Source organism: Oryza sativa, chromosome 6 (assembly GCF_034140825.1).
Source record: "Oryza sativa Japonica Group chromosome 6, ASM3414082v1".
Classification (NCBI taxonomy): Eukaryota; Viridiplantae; Streptophyta; class Magnoliopsida; order Poales; family Poaceae; genus Oryza; species Oryza sativa.
Window position 1 is genome coordinate 13,173,646 of NC_089040.1, and position 13,705 is coordinate 13,187,350.

The following is a 13,705-nucleotide window of genomic DNA, read 5'->3' on the forward strand; positions in this document are numbered from 1 at the left end:
GATATATGGGACTTTTTTTTTAGCTATGTAATGTCAGAGGATATTTTGGGAGATAGGAGGGGGGGTATTTGGGCAGAGGGTGTTCGACAGGAGGACGGCAGCGTTGACCTAGGTTATAAGAGGGGAAAGGCGCTCTTGTGTAGCGGTGTGATCTAGAAGTGGGGAAGCGCAGGTTGGAAGAAGGAAGGAAAGAAAGAGGTTGTGCTAGTGGGTGGGAACAGTGGAGGAGGGCAGGGTTTCCTGGATCGCTTGTGAATCTGAAGGTTTGTTTGGTTAAAATCGCCTGTTTTGTTAGGGTAGTGCATTTTTGTTTCATATGTATGTGCAGTGTGGTATAGATTGCTTTGGTGCGAAGAAAATGTGAGCAGATATCTAGGAACATATTTGGATCTGGGTGTATGTTGGTTGGTGGGGTAAAAGTGTGGCACGAATGTAGGCGTAGACTATTATGGCTCTGTAGTGAGATCTGTGTTGCGTTTTGGTTTTGCATTGATGCATTGGATATTTTAGCTGTATGTTTCATGCTTAGTATGCGCGGGGGGTGGGCATTGGAGCTGAGATAGGAAGGGGAAAGGTGGTTCTCTAGGTTAGTTGGTGAATGTTGGTTGTCTGTTAATATTTCTTTTTCTGATGCTGTGTTGGCATGAAACGATGGCATTAACAGGATGGAAAGTGGGCCGGTTGTGGCAGCAGACAGGGTGTGGAGAGATGCGTACGGTGTGAGCACCGAAAAATGGACGACAAAAGTTGAAATCAAAGTGAAGAATGTTTCTGAACATGCAAACCATCCATCAAAGATGGAGACTTTGGTGTCATCTTTCTGCGATCCACAGGCCTATAGGTTTGACGCGGCGAAAAATGAACATTATGTTTGTGGTTTTGCAAAAAGCGTTGAATCAATCCCAAGGTCTATATATCTGAAACTAAAGTATGAAACAGTCGATGTAGTTTGCATGAAATCGTTTCTGGTAAACCTGGAGGCTCGCTTGTACACAGAGGCAGAGGGTGATATTGGTGCTGAAGGTAAGATCAATGTTATGCCGGAAAGCTAGTGTGTGGCTAGGTGAGGCTCATTTGTGTTTTCTTGTGTTTCTAAAACTTATGGATGAATGCTGCAGAACCAGATCCTGAGATGTATGAGGATCCAGATGTGGTAAGGGAAGCATTTGAAATGCAAGCTAGGCTTCAACGTATCGCAGGTAGTATTGGTTATTTTCTTTGGTTAGTCGATCAATACATGAACACAGAAAAATTCTGACCGCCATACCATCTATTGTCTATGCATGTATAAGATGGTGATGAAAGCAGCAGCTCAGCAGGAAGCTCTTTAGGCATGAGCGTTGATTCTGATTGGAGCCTGAAATACAGCGGTCGTTGAAGAGGGGAAGCATGCTGGTGGCAAGAAGGTGTAAACGTATGAAATGAGCAGGGATGAATGTGTTAGTAAACTGTAGGGATTATATCGTATGGTGTATGCTCCTAGTGTGTTAGCTCTGCGTTGAATGGTGACCTGTACGCTGTAGGAACCATGTAGTAGGTTCTTGGACTGGGTTGTATTATGTGCATGGATGCGCTAGACAGCTAGAAAACACATCTGAATATTATGTGGGTATTGCCAGCTAGTTATCTTTGGCTGAGAGCGTTGATGAGCTAGATTGTTGTTATGGCTGGTGGTAACCTCTCTGTTGACGCTGGGAGAACCAACATAGCTATAGCGTGAAATGGGGGACAATGTAGCAGCTATTGCAGCAGCGCTGAGAATGGCGGAGACGACGAGCGTAGCGTGCGCTGCTGCATAATGGATGCGGCAGTTGTCATAGGCTGCAGAAACAGAGCTAAGGAAGATGGCTCTACGGCTATCATACCAATCCGAGAGAGAAATTAAGCGCAACATGTGGCGCAAGATGACCTGCTGATGATCCCAACATGTAAACACATCATATAGCATAGGTGTGAGTGGTAGGGGAACATTGCATATTACACAAGAGTGCCATGTTCTGGAGTAACAGTGGATTTTCAAGGTCCAAAGATAGATATAGACGAACAGAAAAACGACTGCAGGAAACAAAGACTACTTATGCAAATTGATAAGGAAGAGGTCTTGAACAAAAGGCCTGGCTAGCAGAGGAGTACATCCGCTGGTGCAAACGATATTGTAGGGGGAAACAAAAGTAGCAGCATACTTTTTCTTTGATTCACTGCAAAAAGAACAGAGGAAAGGGTATGTCAGCTGCATTGAGCGAAGCATGTATACTTATCTGTGGGGAAGCGAGATGACTACCCAAGTAATTACCTTGTTGTCGCCCTTGCTGGGGCTATCATCCTTGAACAATTTCTTAGCAGGTGGGGCCGAGGCTGTAGGCATGGCCCTATTTGGCAGAGACGATGGTTATGGTGGTTCGAGCAGAAAGATTAGCGTAAGGTAGGAAAGGTAGGAGAACAAACCTTTTTTCGGTGATTTTTTTGGTGGACAGGTTGACAGATGGTGGAGGCTGTGCAGCTACCCCTGTAACATCTGGCACAGGTTTTGCCTGACACAAAGAACAGAAATGTTAGCCGACATACGTTCTAATAAGGGAAACTATGTAGGGCACGAGCAGTAATGAAGTGAGAAAAACATTGGGGTCACATGAAACCTGAATGGGTGTAGATATGGGTAGAACATAGCTCTTTTTGCTTGTTGATTGCGCGCTGTATGCACTAGTTGGTGTCTAATCCGATGGGGGCTTTATGGGGTATGTTGTTGGCGTCATCGGAGCCTGCTCTGCAGATGTGCTTTTTCCTGTAGCTGTGTCCATCCTTGACTCAATGCTGGTTTCACTTGCTGCTGGTGCTGACTGAAGACAACTCACTGAGGCCGATGGCATAATAGCCAATGGCTGCACTGCTGTATCTGATGAGGAAGACAATAGGGGTTGTGCTGTACCGCTAGATGAAATGATGCTATTGACCTGTAATGTTTCCTGGTTTTTCATGAGGGTATCCTCTGTGAAGCTAACATTCCAAACAAAGGTCTGGTTGATAAGAGCTGTAATTTCATCTGGATATATTCCCTGTCAGGTGGATTTTGCTCAATGAGTGTCTCAGCTGGTTTGCGTATGATACGCTGCGCTGTTTTTCCAAAGAGAATAAATGTAGCCTCGCCAGTGCTGTCAGCAGCGGTTAGAACAACCTTGTACCTACATGGAGAAGCAAAACTGGTATAATGTGGTGTGTAACTGACAACATAGGAGGTGCGAAGAACATAGAGGTTATTTTTTTTACCTTGGTACTGCGATGCCTATGTAGGAACAATGGGTGTATCTGTAGGTGAAATCAAATGGCCTAGAGGTTCTTGAGCAAAGTTTGCAGGAGTTGTAACACCACGAAGTGTGCTGTGCTATGCTGGTTATGGTGATATTGACGACAAAACGGTCCCGCTGCAACCACATGCGGTTTGATCGCTAATGTCAGATGGCAAAGAAAAAGAGATCAGCAGGCAAATATAGCGGAACAAGCCTTATGCTTGTGTGGATTGAGACTAAGGATCTGCAGTATAGTTTTTTCTGTGGAATATCTTGCCCGAAAGCTGCGCCACCATCGTCAACCCACTTGATGGGCTAAAACTTTGCTGTAAAGCTACACGGAAGAAGCATACTTAAAAACAATGTGTTGTGGTGTATGATAGGAGCACTAATGCATGCTTTTAGAGGCATGAGGAAAAGCAGCGGTGTGGATTGCATTACCTCTGTTTCAGGGCAGCAACTTCGGGCATATCAAGGTTGACATACCATTTGCACGGTGAGCTTCCAGTCAAAGTCAGGCCTGCATTGGATTAGACCAGTGTTAGATAGAAGCTCATACAATGTGTGCAGGAATAATTTGATAGGCTGGTACATGTATACCTATCCCTTTGTAGTTTCGTACAAGTGTTCCAACAAAGACAACAACTTGAGGCTCAATCTGTCCAACATTGAATATCGCCTGTACTTCAAAGGCAGTTGTTGTTTTCCCCCAGAGTGTGACAGGCAGTGTGCAGCCGCTGTTTTTTGTAAATTGTGCATGGTTTATTTGGTGTTGGATATTAGTAGCTTGTTAGGGTGGTTAGTGCACGTGTCGTGAGCCAAACATAGTGCATAATGAAAGAAGAAAAATAGGTGCTATTACTTACCTTGCATCTGAAATTTGCATGGTTCTTTTCAGGTTGTCGGTGTTGCTTGATTTAGGGCGGATGGTGGCTGTTGCACCAACCTCAGTTATGATACCCATAACATCTGCCCACATTGAAAATTAGTTTGATAAATATAGGGCCGCAACTGGAAACAAACATAGATGACAAATGTGATCGAAAGGAGACGCACCAACATAGAAATGATTCTTTTCCACAAGAGATGGAACATCTTGGAACGGTGTCAGCGAAAACGTGATGCTAGGGAAATTGTCAGGGATCTCAATGCATTCTTCCAAGGTAGTCCATTTAGTAAATGAAATCATCAAAGGATTCGCAACAGGCCTATATGTTCTATTGGCATATCTGACAGAGAAAGAGTCGATGTAGTAGACCTTCCCTTGCTGTAAGAGATCCTTGAACTTATTTCTTAGGGATGGATAGATTTGCACATGTATACTGGCGCCCTACAATATACAGCGGCATGTCAGTGCTATTTAAAGTATGCACTGGAGAATGAATGGAGTGTGTGTGGGAGACGAGGAAGAGGGAGAATGTGTGTGTGGGAGACGAGGAAGAGGGAGAATGGTTGTGCGGTCAATGATTACCGTTTCATCCAGCAAGACAAGTTCAGTGTGATATATTTTTTCTTCATCATTGATATCGTGGAAATCCCATAGCCTAGAGAGCCGTGTCTTGATCTGCTTGCTGATGTCTCCATACAGAAGCTGAGAAATAAGGATATACGCTATAGTGAGCCTGCAGCAAACATGAAAAGTATGAGGCACATGTAAACATGCAAGGGTCGTTGCAACAAGGGGAACAACAACAAAAATAGCAGACAGGTTTAGCAAGCACATGACGCACCAGGAGTATATAGTACAAACATACAGATGGAACATATTTATGGCAAAATTTATGTACAAGAGCGGCCATGTCTTGTTCATGAAAGCCGCGCTAAGCGCCAGGCGGCGCAGCCTGTAAAGGAAAAATAATGCTGGCTGTCATGCTGTTAAGAGAGAAAGAACATGTGTGAAAGAGCAACGAGGACATCACCGCCTGTAGCGCAGCGGATAGTATCTCAGTGTAAACTACGTTTCTTGTTTGGTTTCCACATGAGCCATCATCATTCTGGATAAGCACTCTTAAACCTGATCGGCTTGTTGCTCTTGAAAAGGCAACATAGAGCTGGCCGTGCATGAAAACAGGCTTTGTAAGGTATACGCCAACTTGGTCAAGTGTTTGCCCTTGGCTTTTATTGATAGTCATGGCATAACATACGCGGACTGGAAATTGCCTTCTCTGAAGCGTGAAAGGCCATTTTACTTTCGATGTGCTCAGTGTGATTCTTGGTATATAAGCGGTTTCGCCTATGTTTGATCCTGTGAGTATGATCCACTTCAAAATCCTTTCGCCTAAACCAGCAACAACCTTGTCCCATTGCAAAGACCCACTGATTGATTCAAGTTTCGTAGCAGCATAACCACAACACCCTCTTTCAACACAAGGTTATGAGTAGGGAAGTTAGTAACATTAATAGAGTTAAGAAATTCAGGGGGGGTATAATAGGTCAAAATCTGGGATTTGCTCTGAGCATTTTGATATTGTATCACAGCTTAAGTATATTCTTGGAGCTCCTGGAAGCAACGCAACAACATAATCGTTTATTTCATCAACTATCGTATTCGTAGGGCAAAACAATTGCACGAGAAGCTAGATACGCAGGGTCTTTATACAATGTAATGAAGCTGGGATACACCTCATCGACAATAGCAGCAATCTTGTCACCGTCTGTTACAACGAGAAGATCGTCAGGGATTGTAATCCATGAAGGTTCCACCTCGCCTTCTTTTGCGATCATGGGCAGTGTGCCATCACCAACAGCCAACACCCACTGACTAAATTCATGTAATTCGTCCCTCTCGTTCTGTGCCAACGCTGGCCTTAGCAATCTCATGTTAATATTTAGAGTTAGCACTGTGACATGTTTCCATAGATCTGAGTTTGTAACCGATGCGTTCATAACAGCTAGACGTGAGCCTTTTGGAACAACAGGCAATATTTGTCGGAAGTCACCACCTAAAACAACAGGTTTACCCCCAAAAGATATAATCGAATTTGCAGGGTTAGTTTCAGAAAGGATGTCACGCAGCGTTCGATCGAGCGCTTCGAAACAGCGCCTATGCGTCATTGGGGCCTCATCCCATATAATCAGCGCAGTTTCAATAAGAAGATCAGCAAGCATAGTGCCTCGTCTTATATTGCAAAGGCTGGTTTCATCAATATCGATTGGTATCTTAAATCGGGAGTGAGCTGTCCTTCCTCTAGGTAGCAGCAGAGACGCTACTCCTGATGAAGCGACAGCAAGAACAATGTTATTCTGTGATCTAAGCTTTCCAATCATAGCATTCCACAGGAATGTTTCCCAGTTTCCCCATGCCTGCTCACAAAGAAAAAACCAGGTTGCTTCGATGAAACTGAGGAGACTATAGTGTCAAAGGTTTTTTTCTGGTCAGCATTAAGCTGTGAAATCAAAGAATCTGTGTGCATAGACATCATGAGTGGATCGGGTGCATACTCCTCATCAATTAATCTATTACCAGCAGGCATATGTGAGGCAGATGTTGGGACTGGGAGATTAAAATCTCTTATATTTCCACCGCTATTCGCAAAGATAGCTGTAAGCTCATGGAGAAGGATGCTAAGCAAGTGTTCGTGTGGGATGATGCACCGCGGATTGTCTAACGCTTTCTTTAACCTATGGTGGATGTCGTCTGCCATGTGAAGCCAATACTTATCAAACAAGGATCGAACATCACCAACAGAACAATAGAGGATAACAGTGACAAACAACTGCATAAGCTGTTTCGATGATGCAGATTCTATAGCCTCATCAAAAAGAAGATACCATTCATTGTCTCCTTCAAGCAGCCCTCTCGCTTCGCATGCCTCTCTAAAAGTGCTGTAAACAATGCCATTATGGGTGCGCATGTCAGCGTAGCTCTGTGCTCCTTTAACTATCATCAATAACATCCTGAGATAATAAAACTCACCACACGTAATAGATCCTGCCTATTTTCGCAGCTGGTATACGTTCTCGCCATGTTCTAGATTATGGTTCCCATGACCACTCTTTTGGAAAATCACAGTATGTCAATGAGCGTGCTTTAGTATATTTTCTATTAGCTTCGAACCACTCAGTTAGCATCGATCGCTTTGCACCGGGGCTGTTAAGCACCGCTCTCAAGTCAGAACCCTTCTCATACCTAACATAGTTTTTGCCAGGTAAGTGCACTGTTAGACGCTCAACTGGTGGGATTCTATAATGTATGTCAAATTCAAATATGCGATGAAGTGCTTCGCAGGTAGAAAGAAATCTAGCATCCATATATTCTAATATTTCATCAGGAGGAGCTAGGTCATGGTTTGGTGATATGTTCCCTATTTTGGAAGTAGTCTCAAAGTATATCTTTGCACGGTCATGTCCCTTTGTAATGTACTTGAATAAATATTTAATCATATTCGATTTGTTACACCACTCAACGTTGATATGTGCCTCATATGTTTTGAGCAAGTTGAGATTGTAGGGTACAACCGACCTATTGTCCAAACGGATGCCATTTTTAGTTATATATCGACCATCATTTCGCCTTCTATATATCGTGAATCCAGACTCATCAATAACAGTCTCAGCCTAGAAATCTTTAGGGTAGTGTTTCGAACACCTATCATTTTTCATGCAAGGGCATGCTTTGTTTGCCTCGCCACAAGAACCATGCATCATAAACTCACTGACCAGCTCATACCCTAGGCGATCAGTGTCGAAGTCGGGTATCTCAGCACAGATGAAGCTATCTATGACAGATGCTGAAATATCTGCGGTGGGCACAGCAAGCCAAACTAAGCAATGTATATGCGGGAGACCACGCTTTTGGAACTCGACGGTGTAGAGAACTAATAAGAGGTAAGGAAAAGAGCATGAGCAGAAAAATTGGCGGCAGGGAAAACAACGTACAGGAAAGGGGAGCTAGTACCTGCAAGCACTTTACCAAACGTTCTCCCCTCTCTAATATCAGTGATGAAATCGTTCACCTTCATGTTAAAGACTCGAACAATCACATCTGGTCTGTCAGATGGTTGCTGACCAGGCTCGAAGCGGATAGTTTCAGCAATCTCTTGCCATTTAGAATTGCACGTAAATGTCACGAACAGGTCAATCGAGCCATACAGACGGCAGATTGCCATTGCGTCTTGGTAATTCATAACCATATACCTCCTGCCTCCAGTAAAGCTAGCTGGGAGTACCTGGTGTTTACCAACTGAATCTCCGCTCGTAACCCCTCTATCAATCGCATCTACAATCCCTTCAACGGACTCAGCACGCAATTCGGTTTGATGATCGATTATAAACTATATCCTATTAGCTTCAATGCTTGAGAAAACATCAACAATGGCCTGGTCACTAAGCCGGCCATAGCACGTGAAAGGATTAGATTCATTTAGCCTGTAATGAATCAGATATCTATGGAACTCTTGCATCGTAATGTATTTCCTACCAACCCCATCATAATCAGCGTATTTAATGCCTAGATGAAAGCCACGTTCGCCATACGGAAAAAGCAAAGGGTATTGCAAAGCTAAATACGATGGATGTAGCGATGAGACATGACGCATCCCATGATCTCTATCATGAACAAGCACATCAAACTTGCACTCCTTCGCATCAAAGTCACCAACTATTATGGCAGCTATTTCACCGCTTGTTGGAAGATTATACTGAACATCATCCTTAGCATTGCAGCCTAGCAAACACAAAGTTATCTTCTCATCGCCATGTTCAGCAAGTCGTGACCTGGCATACCTAAAATTCTGAACAAGTTTGTTGTGCGTGTCAAGCATGGCCGATAAGGCTGCGATTATTTTAGGGTCAGGCCTATCGTTGCTATCGCGTTCATTCTCGAAAATGTTTAACCGATTTTGGACCTCGTTAGCAAGATCATAGATGTAAAGCTGTGCAAATTTTGATGTCGCACCATGCGATGGCAAAAGAGTGCCAATCTTGTGGTGCACAACACCGTTGATTTTGAAAACATAAGGTGCATTCCCAGTGTTAATTGATCTGTCGATGGTTGCGCCCATCGAAGTAAAAGCAAAGGATGAATTGTATGATCCAATCTGTCTTAAAAATCTCTTCGATCGAGCATCACCATCAGATTTTATCAGAGCCGCAAGAGGCTCTGGGGGCTGCTCAAAACGAGGCACTTGTATTTTGCCGCTCTTGCAACATAGATTATAGACAATTTTCCTCTTTGAGACAGCAGAGAGTGACTTAACCCTCTCCTGGAACCAAAAGACAGCACCACAATATGGACACTCATGCGTTGGAGGACCATAGTATGACCGGCCTGGGTAGGACGCTGTAAGACACACATTTTACCATTGTGAGACAGACATGTTTTTTTCATTAAACAAAGCATAGGTTGTTTTTCCTATCGCAGGATACGAACCCTTGAGCGACTGGATGTATTCCCTATCTGTTGCTGATGAGGCAGTGCTTGGCCTGCTAGCAGAAGCTGCAATACAGGCAGATCATAACCATGTCTTAATCGGCGTGGGTATAACAGAAGGATAACATGTCTATGAAAATAACTTTCTACCATACCAGAAGGAGCGTGTGGTGGCGGCAAAGGAGGCAGCTTTGACCGCAGTAAACAACGGTGCTGTCTATGCAGCTTGGATAAGCCAGCTGAAAAATCCATAAGGGAACGCGGCCTCTTACTCCGATCTACCCGCAAAGGTTCAGACGATGTTCCCACCGTGCTCTGTATGTCCATTGCAAAGGGCCGCAGCAAGACATTGGTGGCTCGCCTTTCACGGCTTGCACGTACCCTTCGGACCCTATCTATACTCTGTTGCGACATCTGCAGAGCATAACCAAACAATTGGAGCAAACAGGGAGCAACGAAGAAACCGTGTGATTGCATGACAACAGAAGCAGCAGCAGGCACGCTACCGTGGTGAAAAGGATAGAGGAGAACGAAGCAGAATGCACTCGAAGAAAAGAGGGCAGGAAGACATAGCTCACGACAGGTACAACACCTCAATAAATAACAGCATATAAAACAAAGAGTAGCATACAGAAAACACAACATCTCCGAGTGGCATACATCAGGGGTGCTCTACACATGAGCAGAGTGATCACCATCCTCAATATAAAGATTAAACCACAGCGAAGCACACGACTGAATGATATCATCACAACGTGGAGGCGTGTGTGAGCAGCACGATCTATATCGCGTGATACACCCACAAGCCAACAACGCAGTCTCAACAGCACACTTTGCTATCGTTCTATATGCTAACATAGATTGGAAATTATAGTCGCGCACAAGAAAACCATATCACCGCTGTAGGTACCTGACAGCCTCCATGGCTGCAGGCTCGTGCACGCTCTGGAGAGGGTCACAGGCTACAGACCAGAAAAAAACGGTGTCTAACTAAGCTGGGGCTGCATATGCTGGGAAGACAAGCTCAATTCCAGCCAACAACCTATCGCCGGAGTCAAACTCCCATAGATAATAGGGCGGTGGAAGCATGCAGCGTTCCGTGGCTACATTCAAAAGCAGGATGTGCGACGTGTTCACAGTAAACATAGCGCCTGCAGAAGTTACAGAATGGAGAGAAGGGGTAAGCAGTATATATATATAATATAGGCACTGTATATAATATAGTAGTTTAAAACAAGAAAGAACGAGATGAAGAAAGAGGAAGCAGACGCTATGGGGAAAGCCGTGAAGAGAAGAGAAAGGGAAGCTAAAATCTTTATAGGCAGCTGGGGGGGGAACAGCAGGAGAGGAAGCTGGAAAGCAGACGCGCACTGACCACCGTACGCAACGGCTACAAAGCGAAACGCGCCGACCGTTAGCTCCACAGCAGCCCACCATATGAGTGACACATAAACACGAGCCGGGGAACCGAACGCGTGAGCGCACGGCATTAAACACGAAGACTGCAAACAGATACGCTTGATCTAACGCACACAGCAGAAGCACAAAAGCACAACAACCACTAAAAACATGGCGAACAATGCACGGATCCGCTAACACAGACAGAGATGGAAAGGAAGGAAGCGAGAAATAACCTCGGACGAAGAGGCCCGCGAACGCCGTGGGACAACAAGGACGAAGCAAGTACGAGAGGAGGACGAGACAGAGAAGACACGAACGAGTCGATCCAGAAAGCGAAGGAAAGATAGGGGGGTCCGCACTGAAACAAACAAAGCAATGTAATCAGGACATATGAAGCACAAAACATAGGCAGGGGATACATAGGGGCCTGCCATGCGGACCCAAAGCACGAGAGGGAAAACCTACCGCGAGCTGCCGCCGCGGAAGACCTTTGCTGTGCTGATGAACAGGTTCAAGAACCATGGAAGCAGCGATCCACGCCGTGCAAATCCCGGCCCCTACGAATGAACACAACAGACACCACCGAACAATCAGCCAATAAGGGATAACAAAAACAGAAAGCCGACACAGCCGCAGAAAAGCGGAGCGACCGCGGAGAGGAACCCGCTGCAAGCCAGCGCCTTACCCTGCCATAGCGGATGGAACCAAACGAGACCAAGCAGCGGCGAATTGAACGCGGCAGCACAGGCAGCCAAAAGGGAGCGAAAACGACGGTGTAAGCCCTAGAAACGAAGAGCAGGAAGAAGCACTATCGCTGGAAGGAAGGGGAAAAAGAGTGTAGAAGGGATGCAGGGATCCGGAATGTGAACAACAATGCACCCACCAACAAGGAAGCAAAGGCTGTGGGGCCCATAGGCAATAGGCCCACCGAAAGTGCACACAGGCTAGCACAGCCTCGGTGCAAAACGAAGGCGCAACAGCCGAGTCAACCGAGGGCAGACGACCCAATCAAAACGCACCGGACAAACTGAGCAGCTGCCAACCACACCCACGCCTGCTCCTCCAACCACCCAGAGCACGGACGCGCAACACAAACACCGGTAGACACAGCGCACAGGAAAGCAGGAGCAACAAAAGGCAAAGGACCCACGCATCAGAGAGGAACACATGGAGGAACGATCCCACCAGACAAAGAACAAAAAACGGCAGCACTGGTGCCACCGCAGCAGCAACAAACCATGGACACAGCTCACAGTAGGTAAGAAACGGGAACCAGCCGCACGGCCCACACGGCAGAGAGCCAAAACACATGGACCAAGCACACGAGCGCGCTGAGCTGACGAGCCGCACAGAAGCAACGCAGCAGAGCGAACGCAAACGCCGATCGCCCAGCACGGCAGCTACCGCAGGCCGTCAACACCGCACAAGCTCGATCGAACGGACAGCACAGCAGGCAAGGAGAGATGGCCAGCCCCAGCGCTCCCAGCGCCGGATGACGTGCCGCGCCCCGACAGCATCCACGACAGCCCGAAAAGCGGAGAAGCGAGCAATCGGGGGCTAGAATGAAGTCTTTAGGTATTCAAAGATTGTGCATGGTGGACAGATGATATATACATTGTGCAGAAAGGTGTTGACAAATCATTGTATATGCATGACTTATTCGAAAGACAACCTTGGCACTAACTTTTGTTAGTGCTATTAATGAAAAAGTTTTTTTTTGAAATATTTATGCAGAATTGACAAATAGCAGGTTTATCCTATATTTCACGCAACTTGATAAAGATGAAGGGGGTACATAGTATGGAACTCATCTTAGAAAACTTATGAAACATACACAATTTTTTCCTCGCAAGAAAATAATTTTTCAAACATCCAACATTTGTGAACAACATGCAACCGACAGAATTATTTGGCTGATATATATATTAAACTTGAAGATGAATTGAAAGAGATAATGGAAGATACAAACAAGACAATATTGGATAATGATATCGATCGTGCAGTGCCACAATACTCTTAACGTCTAGCTAGCATGTTAGATAGAAAGCTGAAGAAAAGAAACCGATGGAATGCATGGTCGTAAAGGAGATTCGCTTCTCGTGCCGGTGTATATAAGTCGTCTATCATGAATTTGTAGACAATATTTTCTTTCTAGATCAATAATTGTTGACAATATTTTGACATAGGAAATCAACCTGTACAATATGCGTTTATTGTGATGGTGGACAAATGCAACGTTGGTTTACATTCATGGAAAGACGTACAATTCATCCATATACACACAACTCATATTACTGATCAAAGACAACTTCGACACTAACTTAAGACTTAAGAGATGCTGTCGGGAAATGATATTTCAGTGATTATCTGTTGAGGAAGCCTGATGAAGATGGTGGGTATATATAGAGTTTCATTTGAGATAAAATTTATGTAAATTATTTTTCCGTATATATGCAACCTAAATATAACTAAAAAATGGTAGCATGTGAAGTTTCAAAGGATATTTGTGCATATGTAAAAAAAAGAGATAAAGATAAAATATATGTGACCGGAGTCACTGGACGGTTCATTTTAGGGGTAAAGCTAGGCATCAAGTTGAGATTCTTGTGTGTGTAATTAAAAGACCTCTGCTCTCTAGTAGTTAATGTCC

General features: G+C 44.8%; 1 protein-coding gene and 1 long non-coding RNA gene across 7 annotated transcripts; one reads left to right on the forward strand and one right to left on the reverse strand.

Moving 5' to 3' along the window:
* The first annotated feature begins 835 nt into the window (after nt 1-835).
* Nucleotides 836-1,432, forward strand: LOC136356951 (uncharacterized). Its single transcript, XR_010742041.1, has 3 exons — nt 836-1,023; nt 1,119-1,199; nt 1,293-1,432. It is a non-coding gene; the product is annotated as an uncharacterized lncRNA (long non-coding RNA).
* A 484-nt stretch (nt 1,433-1,916) lies between these two features.
* Nucleotides 1,917-11,852, reverse strand: LOC9266816 (uncharacterized). Of its 6 annotated transcripts, none has more exons than XM_066311638.1 (14): nt 11,741-11,852; nt 11,521-11,612; nt 11,289-11,413; nt 5,015-5,125; nt 4,756-4,906; nt 4,341-4,614; nt 4,151-4,253; nt 3,885-4,021; nt 3,726-3,804; nt 3,265-3,419; nt 2,637-3,179; nt 2,446-2,531; nt 2,294-2,369; nt 1,917-2,198 (listed from the first exon to the last, which is right to left on the reverse strand). In XM_066311638.1, the coding sequence occupies exons 2-10, from the start codon at nt 11,575-11,577 to the stop codon at nt 3,389-3,391; spliced, it is 1,068 nt and encodes a 355-aa protein (XP_066167735.1). In that variant the 5' UTR covers nt 11,578-11,612; nt 11,741-11,852; the 3' UTR covers nt 1,917-2,198; nt 2,294-2,369; nt 2,446-2,531; nt 2,637-3,179; nt 3,265-3,388. The 6 variants fall into 6 exon arrangements, with proteins under 6 accessions (XP_066167735.1, XP_066167737.1, XP_066167736.1 ...); XM_066311640.1 differs by having other exon boundaries at nt 3,265-3,618; XM_066311639.1 differs by having other exon boundaries at nt 11,706-11,852.
* Nucleotides 11,853-13,705: the final 1,853 nt, after the last annotated feature.

What these genes read in the sequence shown, in the direction of transcription:
- LOC9266816 (XM_066311637.1), bottom strand. Translation starts at nt 10,068, where the DNA reads ATGTCGCAACAGAGTATAGATAGGGTCCGAAGGGTACGTGCAAGCCGT. An exon ending in GCCACCACACGCTCCTTCTG is followed by an intron (nt 9,721 to 9,809) that starts GTATGGTAGAAA and finishes CCTGTATTGCAG; the next exon opens with CTTCTGCTAGCAGGCCAAGC. An exon ending in ATACATCCAGTCGCTCAAGG is followed by an intron (nt 9,565 to 9,654) that starts GTTCGTATCCTG and finishes TGTGTCTTACAG; the next exon opens with CGTCCTACCCAGGCCGGTCA.